This window comes from Mercurialis annua, linkage group LG3 (genome assembly GCF_937616625.2).
Source record: "Mercurialis annua linkage group LG3, ddMerAnnu1.2, whole genome shotgun sequence".
Taxonomy (NCBI): Eukaryota; Viridiplantae; Streptophyta; class Magnoliopsida; order Malpighiales; family Euphorbiaceae; genus Mercurialis; species Mercurialis annua.
Window position 1 is genome coordinate 7,713,195 of NC_065572.1, and position 15,168 is coordinate 7,728,362.

Sequence of the window (15,168 nt, forward strand, 5' to 3'; positions counted from 1 at the left end):
TTGATCCATATAAAAGACCCCATCACTCTCAAGAATGTGTGTGTGGAACTAGTTTAGTTATGGTCCCACCCGAACTAATTTTATAATTAAGAGAAGTAACCCATTTGAATAATCTAGTTACGTGATTAATATATAGTTTATTGGTATCTATTTGGCTATGACTATTGAAGCTATTTGTTAATTTAAGATTTCCATTTGCATAAGCAAGTTAGTCTATACATGTTTAATTAATGTATACAACCGCGTGCTTATCTACGAGGCATAACGTATTTTTTGATTTCGATATTTGTTCTATTTTGATTGCTCTATTTCGATTCGTATATTTTTAATTTTATAGACATTAAGCCCTTCTGAAAAAATAGATGGTAACGGCGTCAATTTAGGCCGAAATAACTTATTTAAAACTTAATATCAACAAAATAGAAGTACACAAGCTAAATTTTAACAAATCAAAACAAAAAATGAATCAAAAGTTATTTCAGTAGCATTAACAGCTTGTGAGGAACATGTGTTTTATTTTCATGATGGAAGACCTAATGTTCATAAATTAAAAATAAAATACTCAATGTTGATGAATAAAAAATATAGGAATTTAAAATTAAAAATGGACAAGTATAGGGATCTAAATTTGGAGTTTTCTTGTCCACAACTTATCATCACATGGTCTGAAGATTCTAGTGTCTCCACCTAGACAATTTGAATTTTGACCTTATTATCATCCTTAAAAAATAGTTGACTCCACGATTTTGCAAATTTAAATTAGTGGGTCGCATGTTAATTCATACCAATTCAATGGCTATGATATACAAGTTATCGATTACAAAATGGATAAGAAAAATTTTGGTGACTGTGTAAATCGTGTACTATTCATCTTCCATGAACGTATATATGTTTCGATTTTAGTCATATTTTTCTTATATCTAAATCACTTATTCTCTTGAGGCTCCAAATCTATTTGTTTTGTTTTTCTGTATACTTTGTATAATTCATTTGATTTGAACCGGAAAAAAAAAAGTCGAGTTGATCAAAATTTTAAAATTCTAAGTCGTTTTGTTAATTTTATTTTCTCAATATTTTCGAAGTAGAAAGATTTTGATTATCAAAATTATTCTTCTACTGTAGAATTAATTAGGGATATTCTTCAAAATGTAAACCGAATAGTTTGCAAAAAAAACCGTGGAATTTTAACTTGCAAATTCCAGCATATCATAAATTAGAGGTCATTAATCGTTTAACCTTACTAAACTCCAATTTACTATTTTTGTAAATTTATTGTTTTGTCTGTCATATTTTGTTTTCACCTGTAATTCTTGAACAGTCTGGTTTTTCTTACCTAGAAAATTGACTAGTTTCAATTTTTCTTATCTCCACAATTAATATTTTCTTGATTGTCTCTAATGTTATAACTTAGCCCTACCTCCAACATTTCCTTCAGTCCTTTTGGCCAAATATATTCATAAAACCATTAATCATTTTGGTCATTTATTTATAATTTAATTTTCAGGACTAAGGAAAAATGGAGAAGAAAGGTGCTATTTTAATGAACAAGTATGAACTTGGGAAACTTCTTGGCCAAGGCACGTTTGCAAAAGTATACCTAGCAACACATCTTGAATCCGGCGAAAACGTCGCCATTAAAGTAATCGACAAAGAAAAGGTTTTGAAGAGCGGTTTGATTGATCAAATCAAGCGAGAAATTTCTGTTATGCGTCTCGTAAGACACCCGAACATTGTTCAACTCTACGAGGTTATGGCTAGCAAGACGAAAATTTATTTCGCAATGGAGTACGTAAAAGGTGGTGAATTATTTGATAAAGTTGCTAAAGGAAAGCTTAAAGAAGGTGTTGCAAGAAAATATTTTCAACAATTGATGGGAGCCGTCGAGTTTTGCCATAGTCGTGGTGTTTATCATCGCGATATCAAGCCGGAAAATCTCCTCCTCGACGAAAATGGCGATTTGAAGATTACGGATTTTGGGTTGAGTGCTTTGAGTGAAACAAGAGGACAAGATGGTCTTTTGTATACAACTTGTGGAACTCCAGCTTATGTTGCTCCGGAAGTTATTAACAAGAAAGGTTACGATGGTGCTAAAGCCGATATTTGGTCATGTGGCGTCGTTTTGTTCGTTCTTTTGGCCGGTTATCTTCCGTTTAACGACGCGAATTTATTGGAGTTATACAAGAAAATTCTCCGGGGAGAATTTAAGTGTCCGAATTGGTTTCATCCTGAAGCAAAAAAACTCGTTTCAAGAATTCTTGATTCGAATCCCGGAACAAGAATTACAATAGCTAAGATTATGAACAATTATTGGTTCAAGAAAGGTTATAAACAAGTCGAACCGCCTCCATCGCCGCAAGGTTTAGCACGAAACACCATGCTTAAAGATGTTCGTGAAGCTTTTGATAATTCTCTGATCCAACAAGTGCCAGTAAATATTCATAGAAGTCCACTCAGGCCGGCGAATTACAATGCGTTCGATATAATCTCCCTGTCGAAAGGGTTTGATTTGTCAGGATTGTTTGAGACGGATAATTCTGAAAGGTCAGAGGCTACGAGGTTCACTTCGAACAAGCCAGCCTCGACGATTTTGTCGAAATTCGAAGAGATCGCCACGACGTCGGACAGTTTTAGTTTTGACAAAAAGGATGGGATTTTGAAGTTACAAGGGAGTAAAGAAGGGAGGAAAGGGCAAATCGGGATAGATGCGGAAATATTCGAAGTGACGCCGTCTTTTTTCGTGGTAGAGATGAAGAAAACTTCCGGAGATACATTGGAGTACAAGAGTTTTTATGATCAAGAATTGAAGCCGTCGCTTAAAGATATTGTATGGGCATGGCAAGGTTGTAATACGGCTCAACAGCAACAATTATAGATAAAAAATATTATGTTTGGGTTTGGGGGTTTTAATTTTTTAATTTGTTCTACATTTTTCTTTGGATTGGAGATGAATTTTCTGCAATCTGAAATGTATATGTTATATAAATTGATGTCTAATGAGTTCATTTGTGTTTTTTGAATTTTTTTTGGTTTGTTTTTTGTTTTTGTTTTTGTTTTTGTTTTCATGTTTGGTTTGTAATTGAAACACTTTGTTCAAAGAAAACGGAAGAGAAAATCCAAAAAAAGACTAACTTGCAATGGCATTGTGAACATTGGGGTAATTGATCCCAGAGATATTTAAACTATCCTAATAATATTCTTGTGATGGAATTTTGATTTGTTTTATTTTGATTTGGCAAGGATAGGTGTAACAGGACTTGGTACTTATCAAATTTGGAGGGGGTGTGTCCCTCCGGAAATCTTGAAATTTGTTTTGGCTGATCAGTCAGCTCTTTAGTTAATGAAAATTCGTATTTCTCAAAAAAAAAAAACTATAATTTTATTGCAATAGAGGTTTTCCGGCCAAAATAGTGTGGCAGCCAAATTTTGCAATGTGGCAATCGTTTTTTGCTTATATTTTTTTCAATAAAGTACACATAACAAATTTTTAGGTAAAAGGATATAATTCGTTTACCACGTGCATTTTTGGCCGGAAAATCTCCCATTTAAACAAAACTGAAGTCTAGTAATCGAATTGGAAAAAAAAATTAAGTAATCAAATTGAAACTCATTAAAGTTTGATCACTTAAATGCAAAAGATATGATAATCTGGATCAATTATCCGTGAATTTTTTGTATTAGAGATCCTTTTTAATCAAGCTACAAATTCTTAAGAGTTCACTGTTTAGACTCTTTTGGATGAAAATTATGATTTTGTTTGTTCCTTTATGTTAAGCAAGAAAAATAATTGAACTGTAGTGTTGATTGTGATTTATATTAAGATTAATATGGAATTTATACTTCTCCAGTTGATTTTCTGAATTGATACTGTTGTTAATTGGTAATACAAATTCAAACAGAAAATTATTAGCAGAAATACTTCTATAAAGTTATATGCTTAATCCATAATGGGGCCCTTCACTTTTTTTTTTTTTTACCTATCCGATTTTCAGAATTTCGCCCTGACTAATCCGGATCCGACCCGCATCGCCCACTTGGCATGGTGGGTGGGTCTGCCAGCGGGAATTTTCTGCATTCACAAGAGTCGAACCCGAAACCTTGTTTAAGCGATATCAAACTACTTACCACTATATAGGGCCCTTTACTAGACGCAAGAGTGATGTAACAATTACGGTCTTCACAAAGTAAATCTAGTAAATAAGAGGACAAAGCTTGAAATTCACCATTCCAATCTGATTAAGACACTAAGAATTTCATACTTAAATCTAAGAAAGTAAATCCAAGTATACTTGCTATACAATGGTCTTAGAATAAAATACAATTATCAACTGAAACAATAGGAAAATGTCCTGATACATCTAAAAAAAATAAGTCTGATGGACAAGTAGTAAAAAAATATTGAGTGACAGATTTAAAATATTGGATGTTGTAAAGTAGCAAGTTGATCAAACATTTCTTTGGCTCGTTGCAAATATTGAGCGACAGATTAATTGTTTTCTCTTCTCAATCATTTTTTTTTGTTTTGATTGTCTGAACTTGAACTCGCAATTGAAAGCATGAATAGTGTAAATGTTTTTCTCAAGCTTGTCTTGTTGTTGTTACACCCATCGCTTGAGGCATGGAGACTCTGGAAAACGATTGAAAAGTTGTTGCTTATGGACTATCATCAAGTTTTTATATGTAATAAATTATTTCAATACCGAAATAGTCTTAATAGATATTCTTAACCTAATTAATTGATTTTTAAAAATTAGTAGATTTTAATTTATAATTTATAATTGTATTTCGGTGACTCATTTAATGTCTAAAAAGTAGTTGTATAGCATGTTTCGTCATTTTCTTCAAAAATGACTAACTTGATGTTGTTGAAGAGTTACTTATGTCCTATTTTTGGGAAAAATTGAAAACTATCTAAAAAGCCAAAACTAATCTCAAAAACACGGATGCTTTTGGTTAATTGGGGTCAATACTTAATTAAGTTTCTAAATCTCTTTTAACACTTATATTCTCAAACCTTTCTCACCCAACACTTGATTTCGAAAAACACAAATCCTACCTAATTTCAAAATTCTCAAATCAAGCAGGAAAAATTCGTTGAGCAATCTTCTTCTTCTTCTTCAATTTTGTAATTTAACAAACCTATTTTGAAAGTTCTCAGATCTAAAAACAAGATCTGAAATAGATGTCATCTGAAATCAATTTCAGCTTGGCTGAAACTAATTTGATTAAATCGAAGCTGAATTTGATTAGAGCGGAACCGCTGCTTCATGGTCCACAACTCACAAAGAACATCTCCGAATTTGAAGAATACAGAGACTCCATTAAAGCAGAAGCAACCAAAAAATACCCTCGTTGCATAGTAGACGGCAAGAGCTTCCTAGATTCTACTCCACAAGCTTCACCTGTTCACTAGGCTAAATGGGTCATATAAATCTCTGCAATTCAATTCCACACTATATTGTATTCAGAATTATCAAAAAAATTGAGTGAAAATAGAATTTTGACCACAACAGCAAGTGGTAAAGCTCATAACAAGGCTGAAATAGTAGAGGAGGGCATTAATGGAAATTAAAATGGTAAAAGGAAATGTTGGTACGCAGAGTAATATATGGCAGAGTGACTAATAGATGGCAGAGTGAAGAAGGTAATTTGGAGGAGTATGATTATGACTTAATGGATGGTGTATACTCTAATTTGAATGTATTGTATGTTGGTATTGCAGAGCAAAGACATATAATTTTAGTTCTCCTTTTTCTTTTTTTAGTATGATGTTTATAAACTTTTAATATATTTTATTTATATTTTCGATATACTTGTTCATCTCCTTGAGTAAGTTTGAATCGCAATTTCTATTAATAAATTTTCTTATTACAATTTTTTTTAAATGTGTATACTTCAAATATGTAAATTTTTATTTTAAAATAATATGTATTTTTTATTAAAAAATATAGGGATAATGTACCAAAAGTATATAGATAGCATACAAAAAAAATACAAATAATGTACTATAAAGTATTTATTGTCTACTAAATATATCAAAACTAATTATTTTAACATTATAAAGTATATACAAAATATACATATAATATAGTTATTATTTTCTATAAAGTATACACAAAAGGTACACAAAATATATATAATATATTTATTATTTTTTATAAAATATATACAAAGTATACACCAGAAATATACAAAGTATACATAGTATATTTATTATTTTTTATAAAATATATACAAAGTATATAAAAAATACATAAAGCATACATAATATATTTATTATTTTCTATAAAATATATACAAAGTATACACAAAAATACACAAAGTATAGGAATTATTTTCTAAAAAAGATATACTTATTGTTTATCAAATGTGTACAAAACATATCAAAACTAATTTTTTTGACATTATAAAGTATACATAAAATATATAAAAAATATACCAAAAGCATACGGACAGTATAACAAAAGTATACCAAAAGTATACCAAAACTGTACAAATTATGCTATTATATGTCAATAATATAAAAACTGTATATCAAAAATATATGGATAGTATACTAAAAATATACAAATTAGTAAAAAGATACCAATTGACTTAACAAAAAAATAACACCTAAAAGGACAAAAAGATAGCATTTGATTTAGCAAAAAGATAGAACTTGAAAAGGAAAGATGGTATGTGACGGATAATATAGTTATTATTTTCTATAAAAATATATAAAAACTAATTATTTTGACATTACAATGTATACATAAAATATACCTCAAAGTATATTAATTATTTTCTATAAAATATATATAAAAAATACACAAATATACATAGAATATATTTAGTATTTCTTATAAAATATACACAAAATATACACAAAGTATACTTATAATTTTACCTAATAGTATATTAGAACTGATTATTTTGAAATCACAAATTATACGGATATTATACTAAAAGTCAAATTTATATTCATCATAAGACTAGAACTGTGAATTTTATAGAGCAACAACTAAATTACAAGAAAGAAAATAAAGTACATGAGGCAATAACTAAATTACAAGTGATGAGAGTGTGAAATGATTGGTAAACATAGAATCAGGAGAGTTGAAAATAGGAGTTGATGAAAGACGAACACGGCGTGACTTAGCCGAAGTAACAAACTGTACTTGGAGAAAAAAAGAAAGATTAGAGTAAAAAAAATCCCGATACCATTAAGAGCAGTCATAGTAGAAAGAGAAAAATAAATTTTTAAAAATCAAAATTGAAAAATAAATTTTTAAAAAAACTGAAAATAATATTTTTTACAGTGTGAATCTTATCAAAGTTCCTTGATGGGTAGAATTCCAAGGCAATGCTTTTTTTGGAAGCTTTTGACTGTCACAAGTTAGGAAATAACAATTGAGTGAAAAAGTAAAATAAATAAATAAAAAAGAAAATCATGTGCTTTGTGCAATAAAGCAAAATCCACCACGTGTTTATTTAAACCAAAAGCTCTGCCTTAATTTTGGAAGGCAGCACATAGTTTTGAGAATAATTTTGAAAATAGCGTGCTGTTCATAAGTTTTAAACATTTACCGCAAAAAAAATGCTAACCACGTATTTTTGTGATTATTTTTAAAGAATAAGTACAATGTCTAATTTCCTCCCTATTTTTTGTATTCCATTCAATAAAGTTTAAGTTTTAATAAAAAAAATCATGTTTAAATTCCAATGTATGAAATCCAGTAGTATATTGATTATGATAAATTACACTCTAATTATGTCATCTTTAAAAAAAATTCAAAAATTTGTAATTTAACTCAAACTAATAATTAAGGTTAATTTCTATAGTCGGCAGAAAATTCGAAGATGAAGACAAACTTGTCCACCTCTATTGTAAATTTCTACGATGATCACTAATTTATTATGTACCCATTTGAAAATAATGCACCTGTCTGAAAGACAACAAATGTGTCCACAAAATCTTAAAAATCTGCATCTAAATTCTAAAGTTTTTCATCCTCTTCTGCAATCAAGATGGACTAGAAATAGGAACCACTTTACAAAGAGATTGACATTGAGAAAATATGTGTCCTGTAAAGTAAGTCCCATTTACAAGTCACTCCATTTTTGATGATTAAAGCAACTTTTTCTGTTCAATTTGGTCCAAACCAACTGGCCCAACAATCGACCTGGCAAATTCATGGTATGTGGATCATATATCAATCATACCTGTCTAAATTGATGTAAATACGAACACCATATGATTAATATTCATATTTAATATATAAATTCAAAAATAATTTGATTTTAAACACAAAATATATTTATGTTAAATATAAATTGGTTAAACTTTATAAATTGATAGGTCTACCTAACAACACATTACAAATCCTAAAGAGTAGGTTTTGATTGGAAATTACGTAATTAATAAGTTAATTAGATGATCAAAAGAACAAATGAGAAATGGTTAGTTGCCTAATTACCAACTAAACGTCACTTGACTCAAAAGTATTGGTAGTAGCCTAGTAGGGACTAGGGGTGTGCATCGGTCGGTTCGGTTCGGTTCGGTAGTGGGAGTTGCAAAACCGACGGTTCCGATTAACATGGAAATGGAAAACCAAATTGCCACTTTTTTTGTCAAAAACCGAATAATTTATAACCGAAATTTAATGGTCGGTTCAATTCGGTTTCGGTTCGGTATTATGATTTGGGCCTTACATAAGGCCCATATTAAAAAAACATACAATTGCAGTAAAAGCCCATTGAATTCAAGTCTATACAAACATTTCAGAATCCCTTTAAATTTTTGCAGTAACTAAATGTTCCCAAATCCCACAATATTACAATTCAGATCACATAAAAATAGCAATCAAATGGTAACTAGTCCCTTTATAGTTTACAAAAATTGCCTATAAATATACAATTTTCTAAACCCCTGAACAGAATGTACAAAATTTATACAGATCCATTGATAAATGCAAAAAGAAGACAAATGAATCTATTCTTGAACTTTTCCACCAACGGGCATCAATGAGCAGCAGCAGCACACAAGAGATAAGATGGAGAATGGAGATGTAGTACAACTTAGAGTAAAATTAGAAGAAAGCTGTAAAGAAAAATTAAAACAAAACACAACCAAAGAGAACAAGTATAAGTTTGAAGTTTCAAAAATTCAAGTTTTAAAAGATGTTAAACTTCACAAGTTTTGAAAAATTGAAACTGAAGTTATTCAATTTGTAAAACCAAAAAAAATTTAAAAGAAAATGGGGCTCAGAATTGTGCTTATCGTTTCATTTGTAAAGCGATCAGAATATCAAATGATATGGTGGCTCAAAAAGGTGCCAAAACATCATATCAGAAAACTGAAGGCTTCACAAAATCTGAGTGTGGTGGAAGCTTCATCACAGCCCAAAAAACTAATTCAAAATACTTTAGATATAGTTATAATTTTAAAAGAACTAAAAACATTTATAAAGTAGCTTGAAAGGTTCAAACCATAACTTAAACAGTTTCAAAATAGCTTGAAACCTTTGAAAAGAAATACAAGTTTATAAAGTGAGAAAATCTTACTTGAAAAACATTTGAAAAGATGAAACAGTTTGAAAGTTAGAAAATCATACTTGCACAAAATCAGCAAATGCTTTGCTTCCACCACCATATTCTGATCAGAAGGGACAAAGTCAGGGACAAATTGATCCTTAGATCAATTTTCATTCAGCAGGGACAGGGTCACAGGGGCAAAATTGATCCTTAGATCATTAACCATTCAGAAGGGACAGAGACCATGCAAGAATTCTGCTTCCACCAGAAGGTCCAAAACACTTCATGTGTTTCCAAAAAACAAAAAAGCAACATCTGATTGATTCAAATTGCAGGTGGACCAACATTTGGCAACTCTGGAGTATCAAAGAAAAGTAAAGAAGTTCAGAATATAAATGTGAAAGAAAAGAAAAAAATTGAATATGAAAATAATAAGGAAAGAGTGCATAACCTTTCTCAAAAGAGTCCAATTCATCCAAGCATTCTTCAACAACAAGAGGGGCCTTACAAGCTCTTAGCCAATCTTGTGTGCAGATTAAAGCCTCCACCAATTTAGGAGTTAAAGAACTCCTAAAGCAATCTAGAACCCTTCCTCCAGTACTGAAAGCTGATTCTGAAGCCACAGTGGAAATGGGAACACCAAGAATATCCCTTGCAAGCTTTGATAGAATTGGAAAACGTTGAGCATTTTGCTTCCACCAGGTTAAAACCTCCAATTCATCACCATCTTCTACCAAATCCTCACTGAGATATATTTCAAGCTCACTCTTTCGAGAACTTGCAGTTCCCATTTCCAATCTATGTTTCTTGAATCTAGCCTTGCTGACAGAAGCAGCCTTTCTGTTCCTAGTACTAGTTGAACCAGGCACAATAGAGGCTAAGGCATTGCCTCCTTGAGGTTGAGCCAACTCAGACTGAGAACTCAGAGAATGTACATTGTTTCCACCACATTCATACAAACTAACATACTCATTAGACAAAACATTTAACTCATCAACCACAGATTTATACAAGCTCCCACCCTTTTCAGGACCAAACATGATTTTCAAATTATATTCCATTCCCTCCAACTTAGAGCTAGGGTCAAAAATATAAGCAAAGAAAATAAGCTTATTCATTTTTTCAGGATCCCCCCAATACTTATCAAATTTGGTTTTCATTTTTTCACCCAATATTCTGACCTCACTATCATCACTCTCAATCATATCACACAAAACTACATTTAAATCACATATTTCTTGGAAATGCATATCAGCAGTGACATACAAAGACCCAGAAATGCGTAGAGTGACAGAATAAAAGTGAGATAGACAATCAGCAAACTTTCTAACCATTACCCAGTCAGTTGAATCAGGAACACTTTGTTTCAAATCAGTTTTAAATGAAGACTCATCCTCCTCATACTTTTCAAAAGCTTTTTCAAACAAGCAAGCAGTACTTAGCATCAAAAAAGTTGAATTCCAACGAGTAGGCACATCAAGACATAAAGATTTTTTTGTTTCAATCCCAACAAACTCAGCAGCCTCTTTAAATTTTCTCAACCTAGCAGGACTGTTTCTGATATATCTAACACAATCTCTCACTTTCTTAACAGAGACATTCAAATCTTTCAAACCATCACTCACAACAAGATTTAAAATGTGCGCAATGCATCTCATATGCAAATACTCCCCCTTAGCTACCCCAGTTCCCCATTGCAGTAATTTTTTTCTAAAGGCAGAAACTGCTGTATCATTGCTACTAGCATTGTCCATAGTGATAGTAAATACATTTTTAAGACCCCAGTCAACCAAGCAATTCTCTAAGGACTTAGATATGTATTCACCCCTATGGCCAGTTACAGGCATGAAAGCTATGATACGTTTATGCAACACCCAGAAATCATCAACCCAATGGCAAGTAACACACATGTAATTAATCCTCTGAATACTAGTCCATGTGTCAGTCGTTATACTAACCCTTTGACTATGATTCTTTAAAAGAACTTTCAATTTTAACCTCTCATCTGCATACATTTTAAAGCAATCCCTAGTTACTGTCCACCTAGAGGGTATGATAAACCTTGGACATGCAGTGTTCATTAGCCTTTTAAACCCCATCCCCTCAACAAACCTAAAGGGCAGTTCATCAACAATGACCATATAGCATAAAGCATCCCTAACAGCATCTTGATTAAATTTCCAAGCTCCCACCATAACATTATCATCAACAGCATTCAAAGGACTAGAAACAGGAATCATTGTTAACAAAGTTTGCCTAGTCTGTTTACTATGTGGGTTTTTAAGGCAGGCAAGCATGTGTGCTCTCAAAGTAGAGGTACCATTCAGTTTAGAGTGACAATTATAGACTCGAGCACAATACAAACATTTAGCATTTAAGACTACACCATTTTCATCACAAACCCTTTCAAAATGATCCCAGACAGGAGACCTACTTGCCATTTGCCTCCTCTTTCTTGTTTGGGCAACACCCTCTGCAACAGGCACAGGTTGAGGGCCATTTGTGCCTTCAACCATCAACGACGCGGCAGCACTAGCAGGAGCAGGACTGGGAACAACATTGTTCTCAGTCCCATCTTCATGAACTGTGGGCATCTGCAAAGAGTAAGAAAACACAATTAGCATCAAAAGATGAAACAATTATAAACATTTAAAACTTAAAAAATAAAAGTAAAAGCATGAAGCTTACCGTTGAATTTGTTGCCATTAAGACTTCAGAGGATGCAGATCAGCAAGAAATGGTTCAAATTTCAGAGAGATCAAATGTTGCTTCCACCAGAAAAATGCAATCAGACAATGGATTTCTAATTCCTTCCGAAAGAAACTGATCAAGGCTTCCACCACTTGTTTTCTCAAAAAATCAGAAAAGAAATTTGTATCAGAAACAATCAAATACAGAAGTTTAAATGAGAAAAGAAATTTGCATCAGAAAAAATCAGACACTCACCTTTTTTAATCTGAAGTCAAGTGAATCGTTGCTCAAAGTTAGATCCATGAGAAACAGATCAAGCACCAAACATACATGAAACAGAAAGATCAATTTAGCAACACAACCCAGAAATCATCGCACGAATATATTAACAAATCACAACCCAGAGAATGAAACACTCACCAACGGTTAGTCTGATGTCCATAAAAGAAAGGAATCACCGGTCAACAGTTAGATCCATGATCCATAAGAACGAATATGTCAAAAAATCAAACAGAAGCAGTTAGAAGCAGGAACTCAACCGAATCAAGGAAGGAAAAAATGGTAAACCACTCACCGATGATGTTACTCACATAAACTTCAGTTTTTATTAACTGGATGTTAATAAAAAATGGATGCATGTTCCTTTAATGGAGATCAAAGGTCGAAGCCTTCGAAATATAACATCAGTCAAGAACTAAAAATGGTGGAATCTATCTGAATAAAAACCCCAAAACAAGAGTTTAATGGAAGTTTAAAGGATAAACCATTGTTGATTGCATAATAACAGGGTTTGAAAGGGTCGTGTTTTGAAAATCGAAGAAAAGAAGAGAATGGAGTCTGAAGTTTTCAGAGAGAAAAGAAAAGTCTGAAAGATGAAGAGAGAAGAGAGGCGGTGTGAGAAATGAAATTAGGGTTAGGGTTTTTTTTAAGAGGCATATAAATACCCTACACAAAACGCACCGGTTTGTGTAGGGTAATCTCAGCGAGCTTCACACGTACACCCCTAGTCCCACGTGCAGCACTCCTTCATCAAAACGACGTCGTCCTGCTTGTTCGGTTTTTCGGTTAAATCGGTGACTTTCTAACCAAAACCGAACCGATTATCATAAACCGATAATTTCACCCTTTTGAAACCAAACGGTGCCGTTTTATCGTTTAATACCGAATTGAATTCCAATTTTCGGTTTTATTCGATTCGGTTTTCGGTTTAATTTGATTTATGCACACCCCTAGTAGGGACAGTAGGAGCAGCAGAATGATAACCACACAACACATTTATTTTATTATTCTTGTATGCTAATATTTAAATTGACAATTAGCAATCTTACTTTACTAATTAAGTATATTAACTGAGATCTAATTACATACTCCCTCCATTCCTTATTACTTGTCGTTCTAGAGATGGGTACACATATTAAGGAGGCAATAAATACATAAAAATATTCCTAAACTACCCTTTACAATGCGTGTCAGTTACAGCTGTGTCAGTAACATTAATTACTAATTTTTCTCCATCATCCAAAATGTTAAAGCCGCCCGCCGGCAAACCTCCCTTGTCCACCGCCACCACCATAATTACTTCCATGTCCACCGCCACCATATGTACTTCCATGTCCACCAGCTATTCCTCCAAATTACTCTGCTGTAAATCACAAGCCTCGTTTACAATTAAAATGTCAACTTTCCAAACAAAGTTCCATGTCAATACTCAAATTTATCATAATTTAAACCCAATTAAACATGAACCCACAAACCAAAACAGAACAAAGATCAAAACCCATAAATCCAAATTCAAAAAGATTGAATCTTTAAGAAAAAAAAGATAAAACAACACAAACCCAGTGACTAAAAACACTAACCAACATATAAGTTTGGTTAAAAGAGCACAAATCTCATGCAGAACATGATCAGGAAGTTAAGACTTGAGTGGATAAATTAATTTTCTTCTAAGGCAGGAGCAGTTCATACTTGGAACGAGAAAGCCACCTTGGAGTATTTTCTTTTGATGAATAGAGATAAAGGTTATTTTAGGCAAAAACTAGCTTTAATGTTTAAAACGTCATTTATTTGGGAATTTTTACAAAAGTCTAGAACGACATCTATTGTGGAATGGAGGGAGTATCTATTTTCAAGTCAAACTAGATTTAGACCTGAAATTGTCATGTGGTATTTGTTTGATTTTTGTTGTCAGTGGATCAAGAGAGCTCATCAATCTTGTCCCAGCTAAGTATGTTATTAATTAAGATCAGAAGGGTCAAACAAACAAATTAATCAATTCTTTAAACTAATCGGTTAATATTCTACTACAGTCGACCCTCTAATAATTAATATTCTATAAATTAATAATTCTAATAATTAATAGAAAATTGAGAGAACCAACTTCGTTCCACGTCGGATAATTAATAATTCTATTATTTAATAATTAATAAATTTTAAAATATATTCTACATGAATATTAATTATTAGAGAGATTTTTTTAAAGAAATATATAACAATTGATGATCTATTTGAGACAATACTAATCTTAATTCATAAAGTGTAAGTTAAAATACCATCAAATTATGACTTTCTTATTCTTTTGAGAAATATTAAAAGAAGTAATTAGATAAAAAAATTAAAGTAAGTAAAATATCTCTAATATAAAAAATTATAAAAAATTATTTTACTTTATGAATACAACTTTTTAATAATTATTTTTTAGTTTGATATCAATTGATATATTTTAAATTGAATATAAAATTATTATTTTTAAATTGAATGATTGTAAAGTGTATTTAGTTAGTTTTTTATAATATAATATTAATATTAGGTCTATGAATGTAGATGCTTTAAAATATCTTTTATAATTTTTTTATTGAATTCTAATAATTAATAAATTTTTGATCCACCATGTGTATTGATTATCAGAGGGTCGACTGTATATGCAAATTTTGTCCATTCGATTAAACCAAAGATTCCAACAATTTT

General features: G+C 31.6%; 1 protein-coding gene across 1 annotated transcript; it reads left to right on the forward strand.

The window, feature by feature from the left end:
- Positions 1–819: 819 nt before the first annotated feature.
- On the forward strand, positions 820–3,017 carry LOC126671081 (CBL-interacting serine/threonine-protein kinase 20). The gene has a single exon (XM_050364780.2). The coding sequence runs from the start codon at positions 1,517–1,519 to the stop codon at positions 2,870–2,872; it is 1,356 nt and encodes a 451-aa protein (XP_050220737.1). The 5' UTR covers positions 820–1,516; the 3' UTR covers positions 2,873–3,017.
- The last annotated feature ends 12,151 nt before the right edge of the window (positions 3,018–15,168 follow it).